The sequence below is a fragment of the Talpa europaea genome (genome assembly GCF_964194135.1).
Source record: "Talpa europaea genome assembly, chromosome: 15".
Lineage (NCBI taxonomy): Eukaryota > Metazoa > Chordata > Mammalia > Eulipotyphla > Talpidae > Talpa > Talpa europaea.
In genome coordinates, this window is record NC_140083.1 from 40,562,541 (window position 1) to 40,585,360 (window position 22,820).

The 22,820-nt window shown below is 46.7% G+C and overlaps 1 protein-coding gene across 3 annotated transcripts in view; it reads left to right on the forward strand.

Moving 5' to 3' along the window:
- TMTC1 (transmembrane O-mannosyltransferase targeting cadherins 1) overlaps positions 1 to 22,820 on the forward strand; it is a gene marked incomplete at its 3' end in the record, with an annotated part of 173,124 nt that overhangs the window by 58,041 nt on the left and 92,263 nt on the right. For 2 of the 3 annotated variants that reach the window (XM_084255808.1, XM_084255810.1), the window contains one exon: positions 21,326 to 21,407. The exons of the other annotated variant lie outside the window; for it this stretch is intronic. In XM_084255808.1, coding sequence (XP_084111934.1) covers positions 21,326 to 21,407 — 82 coding nt within the window. The remainder of the gene's footprint in view (positions 1 to 21,325; positions 21,408 to 22,820) is intronic. 3 annotated transcript variants of the gene reach the window in all.

The following is a 22,820-nucleotide window of genomic DNA, read 5'->3' on the forward strand; positions in this document are numbered from 1 at the left end:
CATCCTAATAAAGCAGCAGGGGCTTCCTTGAGGAAAACTGGGGCTTAATTGTTCACAACTGGGAGGATAGGTGTGTTCCTGCGAGGAGACTTTAACCCTTTCCTTGCCCACCCTCCCTCTGGACCTTACTGGCAGGCTAAACCTCAGGGTGAAAGCAGAGACAGTGGTTTCCAACCCGGACGGATCTCTCCTGCTGGGGCCAGCCCATCATCTGTAGTGATGGTTTGGCTAGAGTTAGCACAGGGTCTGTGTTTTAGGCCAGAGTGTAAGTACTGAAGTGTGAGTGTTGGGGAGTGGGGGCAGGGGAGGTCAACCAGAGGAGCAGCTGAAGAATCAAGTCTCCTGGTACGTGTTTTCTAGAAATTCCATGGTGTAGAAACAGGAAAGCAAAGAGGACATGTACATGTAAACATCTCCACAGGAGATGTGCCCAGGTATGCATGCTGGGTTCCAGTAAAGGTGGCTCATCCACACAGTGCCCCTTCAGTGTGAGAGTAAGACTCTCAGCGCCCCCCCCCATCCTCCTAGTTGTCCTCAGAGGGTGCTGTGTTGTGAGAGGGTGCCATGCCCTGGTGGATGTCAGGAATGCACAGAGGCTTTGCCTTGAACAAGGGAGGTGGGCACTGTTCTGTCAGGGTGAAACCACTCCCCCTGCCCCTGCCCCGTCCAGGGGTGTGCTGTGCCTTGTGCTGTGTGACTGGGAGAAGGAGACACAGCTGGGGCGTGGCGGGGCGGTGGGGGTGGGTACTGAGTTTAGGCTGCAGCTACTGTGGCTGTGGCGGTGGTCTCTGTCTGTTTCCCTACTTCACTTGGCAAATACACAGTGACAACCGCCCGCCCGTGGGCTACTATCTGAGGGTCTGGGAATGAAGTGGAGACAAAGCTGGACGAGGCTGCTTGGATTTTTACCATGAATGAGGATGATTTGTGGAAAGGTATGTTCTGTCAACTTTCATGGTTCCCAAAGCCCGTTGTCATTCTCTATTTTATTTTTCTTCAATAAGAATAGTATTTCTTCTGGGGGCCTCCCTGGCAGTGCAGGGGTTAAAGTCTCAGTGACTATCACCAGCCACTGTGGCCTGAGTTCGATCCCCAGCCAGGAAGCTGACCCACATGGCACAGCAGCCCTCTCCTGTCTCGCCCACTGCTCCCCTCAGCAGTGGATTTCAGTTGATATGCCAGTACTGCTCTCCACTCTGTCTCTGGGGAACCTTGTCACTCCCTGCACCTCTGGTCTACACCCCGGTCCTTGTATACATAAGTAAATAAAAATAAATCTTTAAAAAAATATTATTTCTATGTCAGATATTGATAAATTGCTTAAGGTCTTCAAATTTATTCTAATACAAAGCAGGAATAAGGAAACGAAAACTTTAAACATCTAAAAATAAATGATGATTATTTGCACAAATTATATTCTTCATATATTAAGGGTTTTATTATTTTTTTCTTTTACAATTTATCCCACCCCAGTGGAAGCTAAGTAGTTAACCTAGCATGCTCATGATCCCAGGAAGACAAGAGAGTATGTATTTCTGAAGCTTTACAGATTAAAGCTGTAGGTTGATAGAATACTAATAAACTAACTTTTTATTCTTTTTAATAAGAAAACATAAAAATGGTAGGTTTTCATAGTGATGGTTGTTAATTCTTATTTTATGTAAATCTTCTATCTTAGTGTAGCTTCCTGGGGAAGTGTGGATTGTGGCAAGAATCGGAATCCTCTGCAAGTATGGCCTAGGATAGGACAACTGGGGGACAAGGAGAGATACTGGGGCTGGGGTGCAGCCTCCTGTCTTCATAAAAGATCCTTTTTATTGTTCTCTTGGGTTTCTCAGTACACCTGTAAAATTTTGGAGGGAAATGTATTGCAGTATTAGTAAGGTTCCTACTCCAGATCTAACATGTTCATGGGGGTTCAGCCCAGAGTCCCCGAGTGCAGTTACGGATGAGCTGCAGTATAGGTCCCCAAGGATGTGGCTTCTGCCCGCCCAAAGGTTACCCATGAGCCAGGTTCAGGCGAACCACCCCAGTGCAGGGGGTGGGACCGTCAGGAAGGAGTGTAGAGATTTATGAACATGAGGCGAGAAAGGAAGACCAAGTTTTCTGGAAAATGTTAGGTCAGCTGCCAGCAGTGCTTGATTTACAAATAAAAGCATTTACGTAAAGTAAGCTATTTTAACAGACCTACTGGTAATATTGGGTTGTTGGAAAAGGCATGATGTACTTTTTCTTTGAAAAACATGGGAAAAAATGCATCATGATTTTTCCGACAGCCCAATATGAAAAGGATGTCCTCAAGTAGCCTAAAGCCTTGAATTTGATGAATCGTTAAGCTGGAATGTATGACGTGGAGAGGATGTTTCCATCTGCTCTGTAAATACTAAGATCACTAGAGTATAACGTCCACCACGCTGTGAAATTGGGCATTTTAACACCATCTCAACCCAGCTGACAGATTTTTCTTTCATCAAAATATACCTCTAATTTTACAGTGGAATCCACTGGTAGACACTTGCCATGCTAGTATTTATCACTCCCATATAAAACTGATAGACTCCTTGAGCTTTTTTAAGCTTTATTGAGGTATAATTTACATACTGTAAAGTGTATCATTTTAAGCATAACCATGCATTGCTTTTAAGTAAATTTATAGAGTTGGGCCAACATTCCTATAATCTAGTTCTAGCACATTCCACTATCTCCAAAAAGAGGCTAGGGTTTATTTGCCACCTTGCCTCCAGACCCAGCCTCAGGCAGTCCCTTGTCTGCTTTGTGCCTTTGTAGATTTACTTTTCTAGGCATTTCATATCAGTGTACTAATCAAATATGTTTTGTATCAGTCTTCTCTAACTTGGCATACAGCTTTTGAGGTTTATCCATATTACAGTGTATATCATATTTCATTCATTTTTCTTGCTGAATAGTATTATATTTTGTTTATAAATGTTTTGTTTATACATTCATCAGCTAGGGGTTGTTTCATTTTAGGCCATTATGAATAATCTATAATCTCAGACATGCGTTTGTGGGGACATACTTTGTAGTTTTTGAGGAATGGATCAGGAAGGATGTTCCTGGGCTGTATAGTGAGCTTGTGTTTCATTTCTGCTGGACTTTTCCACTCAGGCTGACCTGGCTTATGCTCCTGCAGTTGCTCCCTATATTCTCCTGCCCCCTTTGTCTGGATGGTGGCTCTGCTAGTGGCTGTGGAATGTATCTCCCTTGAGACTCTTCAGGACCTGGGTTCCAGTCTCAGTCATGTGTTTTTTCCCCCTAAATGGGAATGACTGAGCACACACAATAAAAAGAGGTTCTGTAAGGAATTGAGGATAAAAGTGAGATAAAGAGGATGACGAGCGAAAGACATGAGAATAAAGTAGATGCATGTTTGGGGGTTAGGGAGGAGAAGATTTGAATAAAAAGAGCACATTACATTTCTTGGAAAGTTCAGTCTAGCATAATGACATCAATGGAGATGAAAAAAAAAAAAAAAAGCCATGAGCGTGCTGAGCACCTTGGTTGTAAATTTGGGCGTTCTCTTTGAGAGCTTGTTTGGAGGTTCTAGCAGGGGAGCGCAGCTACTCGTATACCCTCGACCAAAGACCGGTCCGTCTCTATTCGGGAAGGCCGTCCTCTTCGAACGAGCGCGCAGCTTCGGGAGGGACGCACATGGAGCGGTGAGGGAGGAAGGGGACACCCGCTTAGCCAGCCAGATCAGCCGAATCAACCCTGGCGATCAATGGGGTGACAGATGTCGCAGCCAGATCGCCCTCACATCCTGGGCGTTCTCTTTGAAGAGTCATAACAGTGTATCTTGAGGTCCTCAGTTCAGACCAAAATGAGCTGTGAGTGGAGAGAGCTTTGAGTTACTGGTGTGATGCAATCTCGTCTGTGCACAAAGAGTGAAGCACAGCCATCTCTGAGGACAGATGAGTTTCTGGGAATTATTAAGGTCGACTCCTGTCGTGCCTTTTCCAGTAGGGACCTCCGGAGGTGCGCCAGGCCTGTGCTGGTCACTGGTTCCTCCAGCCTCAGAGCCTTGAGTCCAAATAATTGGAGCTCCGGGTACTCTCCTGTGGCCTATCTGTGTAGCCCCTTCTCCGCCTTCACCCCAGACTCCAGGGCACCATTTGGGGGCAGTGGTATTTTTTTAGTTTAGTTTTTTTTTAATATAAATTTTATTTTTATATTCCCCATACAATTGCAACCCCCTTATTTTGACCCCAATCCCTCCCCTCCCTGCCCCCCACCCCCCATAGAGTGTCTTTGGTTCATAGTTGTTTGTTGATTTTGATTTTCACTTTCTTATAGTTATTCATTTTCCTGGTCCCTTATTTAAGTTTTCTGGATTCCTGCTATGAGTGAGACCATCCGGTATTTTTCTTTTTCTTTCTGGCTTATTTCACTGAGCATGATCCCTTCCAGCGCCATCCATGTTGCTGCAAATTGCATGTGTTTATCTTTTTTGAATGCTGAGTAATATTCCATGGTGTATATGTACCACATCTTCTTGATCCAGTCATCTATTTTTGGGCATTTGGGTTGTTTCCAAAGCTTAGTTACTGTGAACAGTGCTGCTATGAACATAGGGGTGCAAGTGCTCTTTGGAATTGATGTTTCTGTGTCCTTTGGGTAAATACCTAGGAGTGGAATTGCTGGATCATATGGAAGCTCTATGTTTAGTAGGTCCAGAAATCTCCACACAGCTCTCCATAGTGGTTGGACCAGTTTGCACTCCCACCAACAGTGCAGAAGAGTTCCTTTTTCTCCACACCCTCGCCAACATTTGTTGTTGCTAGTTTTTTTAATATGTGCCATTCTCACTGGTGTGAGATGGTATCTCATGGTAGTTTTGATTTGCATTTCCCTGATGACAAGTGATGTTGAACATTTTTTCATATGCCTGTTGGCCATTTGCATTTCCTCTTCAGAGAAGTTTCTTTTTAGCTCTTCTGCCCATTTTTTGACAGGATTATTTTCTTTGTTGTTGTTGAGTCTCATCAGTTCTTTGTAGATTTTTGTGATCAGTCCTTTATCATTAGTATTGTGTGCAAAAATGTTCTCCCAGTTGGTGGGGTTTCTCTTTGTTTTTGTTATTGTCTCTTTTGCTGTGCAGAAGCTCTTTAATTTGATGTAGTCCCAGCTGTTTATCTTTGCCTTCACTATCACTGCTTTGGGTGATGTGTCTGTAAAGATGTCTTTGATGTTCATATCACGTAGTGTTTCGCCTATATTTCCTTCTATGTATTTTATGGTTTCAGGTATTATGTCTAGTTCTTTAATCCATTTTGAGTTGGTTATTTTTTTAGTTTTGTTGTTACTTTTGGACTCATGTATTGTTAACACAAAACTTAATGTCCTCACCTTGTCTTATAGAAGCTCCCAAGAGGTTCCCCCATAGTGCCCACTTATGGACGACTGACAGTGCTTTGCTGGGTTCAGCTTCAGGTGACATCAGTTGAATGGTCACAGATATCTAGAACTTAGGTGTTTTCATCTTCAGCCTGTAACGTAGTCCTGGTCTCTGGGGTTGGCATAAAGATTTTCCCAAATGTCATAAAATAAAATGTGTATCATATTTGAAAGACTTTCTTGAACAACTCAAAGAATAGTAAAACATATATTTCTTAATGTATAAGTACGTTTATTACCAAATTTGTGTGTGTGTGTGTGCTGTGAAGATCAAGTACATGACTGCAGATCTACCCCTGTACTGAGACCAGAGCTTACATGTGTAATCAGTGTTGTGTGGACTTTATATGCAGCGTTGTACATAAACACACTGCAAATGTTGTATATTTTGAATGGAATGATCTGGACTATAAACTTATCCCATTTAGTTTTCAGTTCCTCCATACTGTTTAGGAACTCGTAGTTTGGATTCTCCATCAGTGCCAGTTTGTGAGCCAAATTTAAAAAGCTGATTCCATTATTTCATTGTCACACCTCATATATGAGGCTTGAATGTAATTGGGCTTCAACTGGAAATACCTCATTTTGAAGATTGCCTATCATGGGGTCTGACTTGCTTTGAGATGCAGCCCGTGTTCCCTTTCTGTCTCATCTCATAAAAAAAGCAGTGTGTCTGGGCCTCGCTGGTGGCCTAGGGGTTGAGTCTCAGCACTGTCACCCCTGGGGCCTGTGTTCAATTCACAGCCAGGGAGCTGACCTACATGATGCAAAAATAAAATTGAAAAACAATGTGTTTAAAACAGAGAGTGCTCCGCTCAGTCCTTTGACTACCTATTACCAAATCAAGCTCTCAGCAGCTTAGGGGTGGGGAGCAGTTTGCATTGTGATGAGTCACTTTAGCAGATTGTCTTAGGGAAGCTAGATGTCAAGCAATACTTGCACTGAATCCACCCATCCCACTGTTGATTGGCCCCAGAGATAATGTAAGTGTGGGCGTGGCTGTGGGGTGGCAGGCTCCTTCGGGTCAAGGACCTGGTTAAAATGCAGTGCTCCATTCCACAAAACTCACCAGCATTTTCAAGAGGGCACAGTCATCATGTGCTCTGGAGGTATGAAGACGCAAAGTGTCTTTCCCCTGCCGGCTGCTGGGGAAAGAAGCCCTCCACAGAGTGGGGGACATGTGTCCACCCCTCCATCATACTGTCCTGGCAGGCCGCTATTAGGAGCATGGTGACATCCATGCTGGCATCACACACGTAAATCCCAACCAATTGGGGGTTATTACCAGTCTCTGTGAGGCAGTCTCCTCATGGTGCCACTTTGTGAAAGGTAGAGAAGTCTCTCTCTTTTTTTTTTTTTATTTATACAGGCACTGGGTACAGTCAGAGGCGTGGGAGGGTGAGAGAATTCACCAGAGCCAGAGCGGGGAACAGAACAGGCAGACTGACAAAGTACACTGCTGAGGGGAGCAGCGGGCGGCAGGAGAGGTCTGTGCCCATGTTGGAACCCTCGCCCAGCGGCCAGGGATTGAACTGGTGCTGCAGGGGCTGTGGGCAGCTTCGCAACCCAGCGCTCAACCGCTACCCCATCGGGGAGGCCTAGCCAACCATCTTACTCGTGTTTAACTACAAGGGCATGCTCATAGAAATTCAGCAGCGGTATTAAAAACAAAAAGGAAATCTGGGTTGAGCAAGACGGTAGCTTATTTTTCTCACACTATATTAAGTTTGGGGCCAGCAGAGAATTGGTGGATTTGCTGGGTGACCCCGAGGTGCTCAGGACAGCCACAGCCACTCCTTGAGTTGCCTCGTCCTGCAGGCCTGTGCTCTGGGATTGAGGGCGTGCGCGGTGTGTTTGTGCCAGGGCCACCTCTGCCTTCACTCCTGCTGTGTTTCCTTGGCAATTTTCTTATTCTATCCCTGTTTTCCACAAGGTCCCTGGACTCCCAAGGCACATCGCTTGCTACTTCTTAACTCAGATTTTGGAATGTTTTATTTTGACCAGTTGTGACTACTCAAGAACGGTGAGCTCCATGGGAGCATGTGGACACCCTGCTTTACCACTTGTCTTCCCAGCTGTGAGTGCATGTCTGGATATTTGTATCCATGTGTGAACCTGTCTGTGGGATACTGTTTTCTTTTTCTTTTTTTAAAGTTTTATTTATGCCTACCAAGAACTAGGATACAGGCAAGAGGTGGGGTGGGAGGCGGTGAGAGGATTCACCAGAGACAGAGTGGGGAGCAGAACAGGTAGATCGACTGAAATACACTGCTGAGTGGAGCAGTGGGCGACTCAGGAGAGGTCTGCTGCACCATGTGGGTCACCTCCCTGGCCGGGGATGGAACTCGTGCTCCAGTGGCTGCGAATTGCTTCATAGTGCTGCGTCTTAACCCCTTGTGCCATCAGGGAAGCCCCCCCACCCATGACTCTTTAAAAGCTAGTTTCATAGATTGGCATTAGAAAGCACTGTTTGTAGCAGTAAGGAAAAAATTCTTGCAGTTTTATTAAAAATAGCTTGACACATAGGAGTAATGGGACATTTGCCTCTGCAACTGTTGAGTTGGAAACATTCTATTTGTTACAACCAGTCATCTGCAGGAACAATATTAGAAAATAACAATGATGGTTAACTCTGTGTGTGTGCGTGCGCTCGCACTTACACGCATGCCTCCCTTGTACTATCAGTACTCATTGTTATTCCTCACTTCTTACTACAACCCACCATCATAGTTCAAAAGGTGCAAAGTCAATATTTGAATCCGTATCATTCTAACTCTCAAGGAAGAGATCTTATATACCATTCTCACCAAGGTCTGATTGGCAGATCTTCATAAAAGTGAGATATTGGGTCAACAAATTAAATAAAGCAACTATTTACCAATAGCCCCAGCTCAGGTATTTTTTTAGTGTTAGGAAAGAAATCAGATGTGAATTTGATCAAAGCAATTTATGATTGAAAAAATAGAGAGATCGCCTTTTCGTTGATATGCTTGTCACCTTTGGTGGTATATATTCCAGTTTCTTTATTGAGTCATCTGCCAATTTGGGTTGGTTTCATAACTTGGGTGTTGTGAATAGTGCTGCTGTGGATAGGGCCCTGTGGAACACTGCTCAGCCATTAAAAAGGTAAAATCATGTCTTTGGGGACAAAATGGTGAAACAAGGTGATTGTGCTAAAGGAAGTAAGTCAGAAAGTGAAAGACATATTTACAGATGGTTTTGTTCATTTATGGAATATAAATAACCAAAGGACACAAACTAGCAAGGCACAGGGAAAATAACTCTTGAACTCGGTGAGAAATATACTGGTTACTAGAGGGCCTGGGTGTGTAGGAGGGGAGAGGCGCGTGAAGGGGCCGAATGTGGCCTGTAGCATGGCTGGAGGGGATTGAGGTATGTGCACTGTGGAGGGGGGGGGGGGCGTTGTTCCTCTACAAATATGTAGTTATGTAAATATTGGCAAGTCAATAAACTATTTCAAGCATTGCCATCTTTGGATACATTGTATATAGTCTTAAGAGGTACAGTACATATATTTTCTCTGATTTGAGGAAAATCTGCCTGAAATTATTTACCATTAGTTTTGTGTCTGTTCTTAGGATGTCACAAACATTTGGGGTTCTGAATCTCTAGCCCTCTTTTTCTCTAATTAGTCAATAGCAACAAAAGTGCTCTGGAAATCCCATGTTCTTCTCAGAAAAAGAATAAACATGGAAAACGTGTTTATTTTTTAAACCTGTGTAGTGTGTCCCATCACATGGTTCTTGTTTTCCTATTTAAAGTAATAAGAACTAAATTATTCGCAGTTTATCTGGATGCTTATTTTGGTGAACATATCTCAACTCTTTAATAATTAGAAGAAGCAAGTGCTGCTGCTTTCATGGTCCCTCTTGTGTTGGACTTTCTGCCTCCTGTGAATTTGTGAATGGTCTGAAAGAGAAAAACCACATGTGTACATTTAGCAGCACTTTTCAAAAATACCCTGGCAACAGAGACTATGATTTAGTGTTTATTTATGTCACACACAGTTGACTCCATAGAGGCAGAGATAGCTATAGATTTGGAAAAAAATAAACAAAGGAAACACGTCCCCATGTTTCTACGTATCTGTGGATGTGTCCACACCTCCCTCTGTGTCTCTCTGAATGTGTATGTGGACATTTTTAGGGGTTGAGGTTTCTGGGGAGTTTGGGTGGATATAACTTTGGCTCAGATTGTTTTGAAGGCTTTAGTTAAATGTTTCTCTCTGGTGTAGAATCACAATGTTTATTCTGGCTCTACACATCTCTCTTCTATTTTAGGTTCTTATTTAAGTCTCTGTGTGCTTTTTATGGCAAGAGGCATGTCAATAATTTTGACCTGGCTTCTTTAAAAGTCAAAGTTTCCACTAATTTATTTGAAAATCTTCTGGACTTTGAAGCCCTTTGGGCAATTGAATCCCAAGCCTAGTTTATTACAGGTTTCAAGCCAGAAGTTCTGATAGTTCAGTTGCTGAAAACAGTAACCAAGCCCAGCCTATGCTGAGCTCCTTTGCAAAATAAGGTAACTGCAAGCCATGGAAGCAGCCTAAGAGTCCATCAAGAGGTGACTGGAGGCCTCCCTGGTAGCCTAGGGGTTGAGTCTCAGCACTGTCTCCGCTTCGGCCTGAGTTCAGTCCCCAGCCAGGGAGCTGACCCACAAGGCACAGCAGACCTCTCCTGTCTCGCCCGCTGCTCCCCTCAGCAGTGTATTTCAGTCAATCTGCCTGTCCTGCTCCACACTGTGACTCTGATGGATCCTCTCACCCCCGCACCTCTGGCCGGCACCTCAGTTCTTGTTTGCATAAATCAATCTTTAAAAAAAATGATAAATAAAAGAGGTGACTGGATCAAGAAGGTGTGGTCTGTGCACACCACAGTCATAGCACCATAAAAAAAAGATGCCCTGCAGCCATTTTCAGTAAAATAGAGGGCATTTGAGACAATTATGTGCAGCAAAGTAAGTCAGAACAATAAAAATAAACCCTAGACATTTGCATAGCAGACAACTCAGCAACATAAAATACTTTTAAAAGTCTGAAAGTGAATGAACATCCTGAGGGCCCTGAGGTTAGGAGGGGAGGGAGAGGGACAGGGGTGAAATAACAGATCAATAAGGTAACTAACTGGCGGTGCTGGATTTGAGTTTTTAAAATATCTGTTCTTGCTTTGAGGTTAAGGGGGTGGCCTGGCAGGGGGAGGACAGGGACTTTAGAATCAGGAGTGTGATTTTTATAAAATGTTTTTTACCTTTGACTGTTGTTTGGTAAAGAATTTCGTTTGTTTTTGATATTTGAAATGTGGTCGTTACAATGACATTGTGCTGTGACATCGTACAGCTGTCTTTGGACGTGGCCCCAGTGCAGTCTCAGATTGAGAAAGTGGTCTGGCTTGGGGTTCGAGGCTGCGGCTTCCATGTGCTGACTCAGGAACTCTGCCCAGTCTAGACTCCAGGTTGTCCTGCCCACACCAGGATGCCCCCTCTGCTGTCATCTGTGGCTGTGCCCCCGGCTGCCGCCAGCCTGGCACTCTTGCCCTGTCTCCCATCTCTGCGAGGCTGCCATCTTGGGCTGCAGGGCTTTGGAGACAGGAGTGGGCTCCCCCCGAGGTGCATCCTACTGGCAGGGTGTGTGCTGCCCACAGCTTCTTGAAACCTTGCCCACCCAAGGAACGTTTCTTTCTTTGCCAGTTTCAGGTTACTGCAAATAAAGCTCCCACGAATGTCCTCTTGCAGCTTTTTGTTTCTTTGGGACAATGCCCTGGGGAGCAGAGGAGGCTCAGATGCTACGCCTTCCACCCTGCACAGGACCATTCTGCCAGATAGCCTCCTCCTATTTCTCTGGCTCCTCTTCAGCGTTTGGTGTTGCTGCTTTTTTAATTTTAGCTATCCTCAAAGGTGGGTGGTGGATGGTATCAGTGTTACCTCGTTATCTTTTTTCATCTCCCTCATGCCCGGTGGTGACACTGAACATCTTGTGTTTATCAGCCATAGCCATTCTATGGCATAAGGACACCTTGTGTTCTTTGTCAGTTGTCTAGTTCAAAGGTCCAGGTTTTTTCCAGTGAGTTTGTGGAGTTCTTGACATAATAGATACTAGTCTTTGTCAAGTCACCAACCTAAGCAAAGAAAAACTCCACCTATTTGGAAAATTCTGAACATGTACAAAGGTAGATAAAAACACTATAATAAACCTTTATGTACCATCTTTCACCTTCAATAATTCTCAACCCCTTCTCCACCTTCAAATTATTTTGTAGCAAATTCTAGACATGATATCATTTCACATGTACATTTTTCAATAGAACTCTAAAATAAAAGAACTGTTCTCTTAAACACAGCTACAAAAGCTCTGTCATTCTCAAGTAACCCTGAATATCATTGAATGGTTAATTAGTCGTTACATTTCTTCTTCTTGATTTTTTCCCCCTTGTTTGTTCTAGACAGAATACAGATAGTATCTTGACATTGCAGTTGGTTATGTGGCCAAAGTTCTTTCTGATCCATAGATTTTCCTTTCCTATGCTACTCTTTTTCTTTGTTTCTGTCAAAGATAAAGGCCATACATTTATTAAAGCAGTGAGAAAGACTTTATTCAGTAACTTTATTCAGCTAGAGGTAGGGTAAAAAGCTGAACTCTGTTCCAATTTGTACAAAAGTAGCTGGGCCTTTGAAAGGGAGACTGAGGCATTAGGGAGATTGGGGACTTGAATGAAAAATAACACAGGGTTGGTCAATACAGATGTGTTTCTCCAGGCTGGCAGTGATTGAAGTGAGAAGCTGGTCCTTCTCCCACAGAGATTAGGAAACCGAGGCCCTAAACCTTCTGACCATTGCATTTCACCAGAAGACTTTCAGAACCTGGACCGAGATTCCCCTGGGTTGTAGAAGAGATACATACGCATCGCAAAAGAACTGCCCAAAAATTTGCATTGAGAAGTCCTTTTTAGTAAGTGCTCCCAAAGGAGAGTTCAGGGGCCGATCTCCTGGTGTCCACCGAAACAGTCAGTAAATCCCTCTGGCAACCTGAGCTTCTCTGGGCAGGAACTTGAGGGGCGGGGCTGTTGGACAAGGGAGGTTTGTGAAAGCTTGGTCCCGTCTGTTTGCTCAGGGCTTCTCGTCCAGTGTTGGGGCAGAGTGACCTTGCGGGTCTCCACTTCTTTAATTTTCCCTTTTTTCTCTTTTGGTCCTGTGGTGCTTCCCCCAGTCTGTGGGGCCGATATGTCCCCACGGGGTTGGTGGACGTGCCCCTCTGCTCCCTCTGTTTCCTGTAAGTTGGTAGCCGACATGGAGGCTTGAGCGCATTCAGGCTTTCTGTCTTTTGGCGGCAGCACTGTGGGGATGGGGTAGTGTCCTTCCAGGAGAGAGCAGATCGCTCCAGCTGTCTCTCCTGCCTGTGGCTGAGCTGCTGTGGCCTGCATCTGTGGTCTCTTTTGGTAAGGGTTCAAGAGTTGAACTGTTCTAACTCTGCCATTCTCTCCTTGCTCAGGAGCCACAATAGATATGTGGAGAAGCTTCCTGCACTGGCTTCCAGTCCCCCTGGGGTCAGGGTGTAGGCCACACAGGGCACAGGCCACACCCTGGGACTTTATTTCACATGATTCCCCTGCTGTTGCCTCTGGTTGGTGGGAGCTTTCTTAGTGTGGCCCCCAGCTCATTCCAGGTGATCAAGTAGTATGTGTTTTCTGTGCTCCCTTTTGTTTTTTAAGTACATACTGTTAGGAATATGTGGTAAAGCAGCTGTGTTGAAAGCTGCCCTGGCACAGTTCCTTCCTGGATAGCTCTGAACCGTTTGCTTCATATTATGTTTTGATTCTTTAGGGGTTGCTTTTCCTTAAGGCTTCATTTTTACAGTCAGAGAAACACTGTTTCTCAATCTATAAAACATACATTTTTGTATGTAAGCCAATAGGTGAGGCTGTTTGTAGATGATTTCAGAGGATGGTGGGAATGCTGGCTTATTAAATCCCTACCACAGCCTAATGGTGGACAGCGTTGTCTTTGGCAGATGGAGAAATGAAATCATCTAATTGTGTAAAACCTGGCTCAACACAACACTAATGGGCACAGCCTGCATTTGGACTCTGGGGGTGCTGTGCGTGTTTGGGACAAACACTTGAAAATAACTGCGGGCTAAGTGTCTGCTGGTAAGGAAGCTCTTTGGTTTCGACCCGGTGTATTAAAATAAAAACCACGTGCATCTGCTTGACTTGACTTGCATTTGCAGTCACCAAGCTCCTGAAGCCCCTTGGATCGACAAACCAAGAAAGCAAAATTCCAGGCCAGTTAATATACTCACGCTGTTTCTCTGGAAGCAGAGTGAGAAAATAAGCCCTCGGTGCTAAGGGCTCGGGACGCCAGGTGTTCTGGGCAGACGCTGTTTCCCACCCACAAAAGGGCCAGTGGGACCGTTGTGCACTTCTCAGTCCGGGGCCTCGTGTGAACTGAACTGTGTTGGTCCTCAACTTCGGGAAGAGTGACCGCCCCCCACCGCTGCCACCCATCCCAACCTGCTGTCCACGAGGAGACGTCCGCCCCAGCCCCTGCGATCTCCGTACTCTTCTCTCATTTCCCTCTTGGTCTCCCCCATCTCAGCCCAGATGTCCATGCCCTGTGCTCTCTAGCTTCTTGGCCTGGGTGTCCTGCATGCCCCGTGCTCTCGCTCCCAAGTGCTTTTTGCACCAACGTGGTATCACATGTGGGCAGTGAAACCTGGGAGGAAAGCAGGGCCACAGGAGGTGGCCACAGAGGCTGGCGAAGGGAGGTGAAAAGAGCCTGAGCCACCCCATTGTCCCTATGCCAATATTGAAAAACAAGAATGAGGGGGGCCTCCCTGGTGGCGCAGGCAGTTGAGCGCTGCGCTGTGAAGCTGTCCGCAGCCTCTACAGCACCGGTTCGATCCCAGCCCGCCAGCAAGGGTCCTGCATGGCGAGCAGACCTCTCCTGTCACGCCCGCTGCTCCCCTCGGCAGTGTATTTCGTCGGTCTGCCTGTTCTGTTCCCTGCTTTGTCTCTGGTGAATCTTCTCACTCTTCCATGCATGTGGCCTGTACCCCTGTTCTTGTGTAAATGAATAAATAAATCTTAAAAAATAAATAAATAAATAAAAAACAAGAGTGACTATATGATATTTAAATGTGGCAGGCTAGGAAGAGAGACCATGACAGATTATGAGACCTTGGAATTTTTGCTTTGCTTGAATGTTTGATTATGTTTACAGCTCAGATTGATCATTTTAGGTGCCGCTGTGTCTGTCTGTCACTTAGAGTCAGGCTGTATTTTTAAACCATGCCTTGAAACTCCTTTTACTCACTGATACAAGCTTGATTTGAGTTTCATTTTTAAAATGGCAGCCTCTATTGTAAACAGGCCGCCTGGTGAGTGTAGCCACTGCAGACCCCCGACTGCAGAGCTGGGGACTCCGTGAGGACCCAGTCTCTTGAGTCCCTAGTCTCTTGCGCCTTGTTGCTCGGCCCCCGCCTGTCCTTCCAGTCACCTTCATGAAATGGCGCTGTAAAGAAGGCTTGTGTTGGCTTCTCCATGTAGAAGAGATGTGTCTGACAGCTGGAAAGTGGGTGAGAAAACTCCAGTTCTAATGTTTTCAGAATTAACAAGCTCAACCAATTAGTTGAGGGCTTCTTCCAGAGAAACACTTGTTTCTGATTAAACTCTTGTTCACGAGGAACAGCAAGGCCTGGATGAGGGGGGGCGGGGGGGGGGCTGGGGGCCCCCAGGGCAAGAAACAACTAATTTTTATCTTTGAATTTTGCAGAGCTAGGGTTGGCATCCCTTCTCCACAGTTTCTCTGGCCCCTGCCCTCCTACCAGAGGGGGCTTTGCAGAGCTCCCGGGACTTGCTGGGTTTCAACCCCAAATGTCCCTGGGCTGATTGAATTAAATGTGGCAGGCTAGGGCCAGTGGCCCTCGGGGACAGTCCTGCCTTGCATATGACCTGGGTCTGGAAACATCCAGGTGCTTTTACCTGGGCACAGCTCACTAGGCTCAGGTCAGGACAGGAAAAGTGTGTTTTTAATGGACTCCAACCGGGCCCCAACATCAGCGGGGCTGGTCAGGCCTCTTTTTTTTTTTTTTTTTAAGATTATTTATTTATACAAGAATCAGGGTATAGGCCAGATTTGTGGGAAAGTGAAAGGATTTACCAGAGACAGAGCAGGGAACAGAACAGGCAGACTGAGAAATGCACTGCTGAGAGGAGCAGCGGGTGCGACAGGAGAGGTCTGCCGTGCCATGTGGGACCCTCGCCAGCCGGCTGGGATCGAACCAGCGAGCAGAGGCTGCGGACAGCTTCACAGCGCTGCGCTCAACCGCCTGCATCACCTGGGGAGGCCCTGGTCAGGCCTCTTTAAACCTGGAATGAAGAGTATATTTTAGAATTACACTCCGCTGGGCACAATGGACAGCCCAGGAGTGAGGACAGAGGTAAGCTGTTGGGTGGACACAGTCACCTGGCCCTGAGCTTGCTGTGGGCGAATGAGAACAGGACATCGGTGTGGAGGAAAGGTGAGTGGAGAGGCCGCAGAGAGAGCACGAGTGTCTGCCAGGCCATGGGGCTGAGCCGAGCCAGTTCAGGGCTGTGTGGCCCCAGCAGATCTGTGGGAATGAGAGGTTCCCCATGGCGCATCTACCTGCTTGCTTGAGGCCACGTTGCTCTTGGTATGAACTAGAAAGGGCCTTTCCTGGGGAAGGTGCAGGCAGTGTTGAACATGGCATGGGGTGGCCCTCCAGTGCCCCTCAGGGCCTCTCCGCCCTACCCCTGCCCAGCACCTGTCCAGCTTGGCAGGGTCAGCACCAGAGGGAACCAGTGAGTGAGAGAAACCAGAGCACCCTTGGGTGGCAGTGGAGATTTAGGGGCCTCAGGGGCAGGCATGGGGTGGTACATGCATGAAGAGGTGTGATCCTGCGCCCATAAGTCCCAACACCATGTTTTGTTGTTACCACAATAAAAAATAACACAATGAACAACAAAAGACAGATGCGGAAAGTCAAGTTCAAGGTTGTCTTCTAGGAAAATACTTCGTTTTCTTTCCCTCTTAGTACAAGAAGGGAGGGTGCTGGAGCTTGAGAGAGGAAGTCCTTCTGTGCATCTCCAGCTGAGTTCCTTTCCTCTGTTTTTTCATGTGTGGCCATGAAGGATGGTCTGAGGTGCCCTCAGGACTCTGTGGTGGTGGCCTTGGGGGCTGCTGAGTGGGCCCTGTACCAGAAGGGTTCTTGCAACCAGCTTGTGAAGCCAGAGCCTCAGGATGTTCTCTGCTGAGCAGCTGGGACCCGGGAGGTAAAGGCCTTGCTTTATGCCCAGTGTGTGCCCAGTGAGCAGGCTTTGCCCGGCTCTGTGGGGCTCCATCCCAGGGGTGTTACCTCCACTGCTGCACTGCTATGTCAGGGCCTAAGTCTGAGTAGCCCTTAGATACCCCCACCCCTACTCTGGGCCACAGAGGTGCCCCATTCACAGATCATTCAGGCTCCACGGTGTGATTTTACAGTATCTTCTGAATATTTACTTTGACAAAACATAAGTAAAAAGAAAATAGGAACTCATGAAAGAAAAGCATATGTGGGGATGGAATTCCTAGTGCCTTTTGTGACCACACTTAGCAAGTCAGGCTCATGGGTGACACCGCTGAAGCCAAGTCTTGAAGCATCAGTGCAACCAGCAGAGGCTGTGGGGAAAGTGCATTCAGATCTGCCCCCATATATGTAGGGGAAAGTTTGGTTTGGGGGTGGGGTTGAGAATACAGGGGTGAAATTTTAGGTCGAGAAAGTGTGGCCTGGCTGAAGTTTATCGGCTGACTGTGGCCAGGCCATCTTAGCAGAATCATGAAGAGGCTGCTCTTAGATAACTGAGCTTGACATTTCTGCTTGTGGCCCTGCCTCTGGGGAACCCCCTCCCTGCTCTGGTCCCAAATGCCCGGCTGCAGCCAGCCTTGGAGCTCAGCTGGTGTCACTTGCTTGTACTTTCTGGGCAGTGTCAGGTAAGATCCAAGCTCTGCAGTCTGTCAACACATACTTTAAAGAGACAAGTTGAAGGTTACTTTTCTTTTGTGCTCTTGGGCTTTTAAAACATTTAGGTTCAGGGCCTCCCCAGTGGCGCAGCGGTTGAGCGCTGGGTTGCGAAGCTGCCTGCAGCCTCTGCAGCGCTGGTTTGATTCCCAGCTGCCGGGCGAGGGTCCCACATGGCGCGCAGACTTCTCCTGCTGCCCGCTGCTCCCCTCAGCAGTGTCCTTCATCAGTCTGCCTGCTCTGCTCTCCCCTCTGGCTCTGGTGAAATCTCTCACCCTCCCGTGCGTCTGAACTGTACCCAGTGCTTGTATAAATAAATAAATCTAAAAAAAAAAAAAAAGACAAAAAATCAATACTTTAAAAAAAAAATCATTTAGGTTCAGCTTCATGGAGGCCACTTTCATACTTAGATTGTTTATATTATTTTTAGAATGAGACTCTTTGGTCTGAAATTAGGAGAAAGTTTTAAAAACTGACCCAAAGAAGCATGCATGGAAGGGAAAAAAGGGGGATGTAGGTTTAATTATTAGGGGCTCCTACTTGTGGCGGTACCAATGGACACTTAGCAAATGTTGAAATGCTGACAATTTCCTGAGTAATGATGGTTTGTTTCTCTGTGATGTGTTCTCTGCGGACGACCACTGAGGTCCTGACTTCTCTGCATCTTCATGACAGCTTTCAGGAGATTTCCGTGTGGATGCCCATTAGATTTTAAAAACAAAACCAATTGCCTAGAGTTGGGCCCTTAAAGATACCACTTTTTTTTTTTTTTTAAGTAGCTTATTGCTCCTCAAAGGGAAAAATAGCATTGCTAGTAAGTAAAATAGTAAAATAAAACTTGAACACCCCCTGCCCCCCCCCCCTGCTCCCTTCCACCCTCTCCCCCCAGTAAGCTGCTCTAGGAAAGTGGTTTCACAGGTATTTTCCAGGGTCATACAGGAATGCCCAAGGCTCTCTTGCCCACCCTTGCAGGTTGGGAGACAGCTGGAACGGCAGGCCCGCTGGTCAGTCTGTCTGTTCTGGTGACTGGGTTCCTGTCCTGTGTGCAGGCTGCTTCTCTCCCTGGGATGGCCTTGGCTGACTGCAGGGCGGTCACCTGGTCCCTGCCTGGGCAGTGAGTCAGGAACCCAGGCTGCTGGTGAACCCTGCAGACCCTGTGCTAGCCAGCTGCCGCGAGAACTCGGCCTTCTCTGCCTCCTTCACAAGATGGACAAGTGTGGGTTCACAGGCTGGTCTGAGGATGAAATGATATAAAAAAGGTCCAGGGCTTGGCCCAGCAAGGATACATAATCAGAGCACATATTATTGGTGCATTAACCTCCCTTGGACTGTTAGTGACAGACAAGGGGGTGGGGTTGGGGGTCACTCCAAAGCCGCATTTTTGCTATCACACACAAAAGGAATAAAAGTTGAGGCTTCTGATGAAATTCACTGGAGAGGAATATAAATGAGACCTCTAGGTTGACAAAACCTAAACTTACTGACCTTTGACAATGAGGGACCGTGGCTTCACATTTCCAGGCTTCATTTTCTTTCTTTTCTGTAAAAGTGCCAGGGCTGGTTTGATCTCTTCCAGTTCTAACCATTCTCGGAATGGTTAAGAGAACCGAAATTCTAGACCCCGGTGCCCTGTCTGTCTTCGTTTCCACCATTATTCTGGGGGTGATAATCTAAGGAGATCTTTCTAAGTAACCTGCAGAGTGAAGAGTTAAAGATTTCATCAAGGAAAGCTTGGCACACCACAGAATGGAGGTCGATTTTGGCTTCCTAGTAGGTAGGACTGAGCAATGCATCCCGGGGCTTCTGGAAGAACCTGGCCCTCCCTTCAGAGTCTTCATTTGAATATCAAAGACCGTTCCTCCCTGGGAAGTCTTTGGATGTCAAGGTTCAGAGGAGGCCCTGGACAGGTTCCAGGGGAGTACTTTCCTTTCCAGAGTAACGCCCCCAACCCCCACTTAAATTCCTTTGGTTAGTTTTTGTTAAGTTTATCATCTTTTCTAAAGTGAGCTGTCTGCTACTTTGCTCAACTGAGAAATCTGTTTTCTCATGTGTCAAAGAGAAACAGGGTTGCTGGATTCCTATTCTAAAAAGCTGTGAATTTTAAATTCTTTTGACTGTATTCATCGCCTTTATTACCTTGAAAGAGCTGAGATGTTAAATTAGTATAATTAGTGTTCTAGAAAGAATTTCATAGGTAGCTTTTTATAATTGATCAGTACAGTGTTAAATAGTAATTCATTGTACCTGAGATGGTTGCTGCTGGGTAGAAAGGCCGAAATGACTAGTTTTCCTAAATTTTGAGGACAAGAAAGTCTCATAGAATATCTTCACTTAAACCAGCAAGATTTGACAGAGGCAAATGGGACCATCCAACTGGTTCTTCTCCTCCAGCCTGCTGCTCATGTGGTGAGTGCTCTTGTTTTATGCCTGGTCTAGCCCTGGCCCGTCAAGACACAGGGAAAGAAAGGGGGTTCAGCGGAGAGAGATTCATATTTTAAATATTCTGTTTGATTCTGTAAGCATATGTCAGTCATCTTGTTGTGGTGATCACTTATCTATTGACACAGTAATTCTGTGCTGGCAAGATTTGGTGACTCATCATGCTAAGCCCAGGATTGTGGGCAAGTGACTGAGTCTCAACTGAGACCGCCTCATGGCCGCGGAGAGGTGAGCTTCGGATAGCAGTCACCCTTAACTTTCAACATGTGAATTGATCAGCCAGGAAGGTGGATGTTAATAGAAAATTTGAGGTGAAGAAAATGATCAGAAAACTTAGGGTGTCGGGAAGCACGAGTAAGGGGGCTGACTTTGGACACCTTGATAAATATTTTTCGCCTTTACTGCCTATCTTGCACAGTTGGACACGCCCGTATGCCCCAAACTACTGTTCCCATGTCTTTTCATAGGCAACCGCACATTATGAAGGGTCTGCCCAGCGGAGCAGTCATGGCTGCTCCTTCCATCCCTGCTTGTTCTGTGGAGCTTTCTCCCGGGTTGCTCTGTTTGCTTCGACTGTAATTTATGGTGTCGGCAGTTGATTGACTCTCTTCAGTCTGGTTGGCTCACCTCCTTCCCTCCACTCAGGGCTGACGAAGTTGCCCCTGGTCACTTCCGTGGTGTTGGGAGCTGGGACACGGGAGGGAGCAGGACTAGACGAGCTCCAGGAAAGCAGTGGGAAACGGTGAAGGAGTGAGGGGGCGGTGGATTATAGGATTTGAGTGGGCTGCTTTCCCTCATTCCATGCTTTAGATGTGGGAATGTGCTTGAGGTGAAAGTGGCTCCCCTTTAAGTTGTCCTTTGGGACACCTCTTGCTTGCCTTGTGTGTGGATGTGTGGGCCTCTGCTTTGTACAGGGATGTGAGCTGTGAAGGTGTTCTTGCCCCTCTAGAAGGAACGTTGCTATAACCTACTCTTGGGGTGCAAAGGAAATCACCCCATACCCCTCTGGGTTCTTCTGGGTTGCAAAAGAATGAAACCAGCACCAGACAGACTGATAAGAGAAAAAGCCATAGAGTTTAATAATAGCATGTCCACCTGCAGACATGGGGGGCCAGTGTGACTGAGTCCCTCCCCATGTGGCTTTAGGTGGCATCTTAAATAGCTTGGCTGAGACTGGAGAGTTCGGGGGAGAGAAGGGGAACCATTCAGGGGGTGCACTGGAGAAAACAAAGGCCCCCCTGCCTTCCCCTTGGAAAAGCAACAAGGATTAAGTGGTCTTGGTGTAGGTCCAGACAGAGAGGCTTAAGGGGAAGGTCAGAGCAGTGTGCACGCTCCAGCAGAGCCAACCCCCTGCCCCAGCCTCTGGTCTTTCTCAAGCACTGCAGGGTCACGCTGGAAGGAGACTCTGCCCTCTGGTGACACCTGTCTTTCCTGTTTCAGGTGTCTGACCGCTAGCAGCGACAGGAATGCCCTGCTTACCATGAGGCCGTTCCTAAAGAGGGCCGTGTTGGTCATAAGTTATGTAAGTATGTATGTATGTTCCTCCAAAATCGCTGGCAGGGATGTTTCCCTCTGACACAGCTCAGTGCCACCAGGTGAATGAATAGGGTCACCAGGAGGTTCAACAGGAGCCTGGTGTCACATGCCCTGCCTGCATGTGCAGAGGGGAGGAGAGGGGAACTGGACAAGCTCACGGCCCCTTCCTGGGGCTGATGCTCAGCCAGGCACCAACCTGTGTCAGTCATAGATGGTGCCCCAGCAGGCACCCCAAATGGAGCACCCTCATGTTTGCCCTAGTGCTTCCCCGCAGCAGCATCCCAACTGGTGGGGCTTCGCATGCAGGTTCACCTGCTCCCAGCCGGGCCTGGATTCTATCACGATGCAGAGTCCTCGGTGCCCTCGGGCCCCTAGCAGGGGAACCCCAGACCTCTAGCAGTGGGGGACCTAGGCCTCAAGCAGGAGTGCCCTAACAGCTTCCCAGCTTCACAGCTGGGTTCGGAAAGCACAAACCCACATGGCAGGACCGCCCAGGTGCACGCCCAGACACACTGCACCTTCCACTGCACTCTGTGGGTGGGTGCAAGTCCCAAGCCCAGTGCAGGGGTGAGGGTAGGGCAGCTAACTCCATTTCTTAGGGGTCCGAATGCACCTTCAGAGGGGGCGGGGCCTTGTGATGGTGAGTCTCAGAGGATGCCCACATTTGTGATTGTCATCCTGTGGGACGCTTCAGTCAAGGCACCCGCAGACCAGTCTCTGCTGCTGCTGCTGCTTCTAGTAGCTTCTCTTTCACAATTATAAGCTTTGATGGGAAATTTAAGAGAACTTTTTCAGTTGTAGTGTTAACAGGCAGTGTTCCCCTCAACACTGCAGCATGTTTATGGAAGAAGATAAATAGACAAACATGAATGGAAAGAGCCCCCACCTTGACAGTTTGAACAAGTGGGGCAAATACCTCTCTAGAGAAACTCCTCCACCCCTTCCCCCCTACAACGTATTTTTACATAGAATCAGAATGATTCAGTATTTTTCGAATGAGAGGTTTATTTTCTCAGAATTGTTGGGGAATGTAAGTGATTTGATTATGTTGGTGAAAGGTTGTTAGATATCTGTCCTGTTGCTCATTTTCACATTTATTCTCAAAGCCCTTTCTGCTCTCGACCTGCCTGTACTTTCTGTTGCGATTATCACAGCTTTTTTCCTTTTTTGGGATTTTAGGGAATTCATATTCTATAAACTACCTTTATAGCTGACATTCTTCACTTATAATATCTTTAAAAATATAACTCATTTTGAGCAGAATGTGGCATGAATATTCATTAAGATGATCTTTATTTGCTGCCTGGACTTGATTTACTGTTGATATGCATTTGGCTTACACAGTCCACTCAGGTTAGGTTTTTGGGTTTGAGGTCACTCCCATGAAAAGTATTCATGG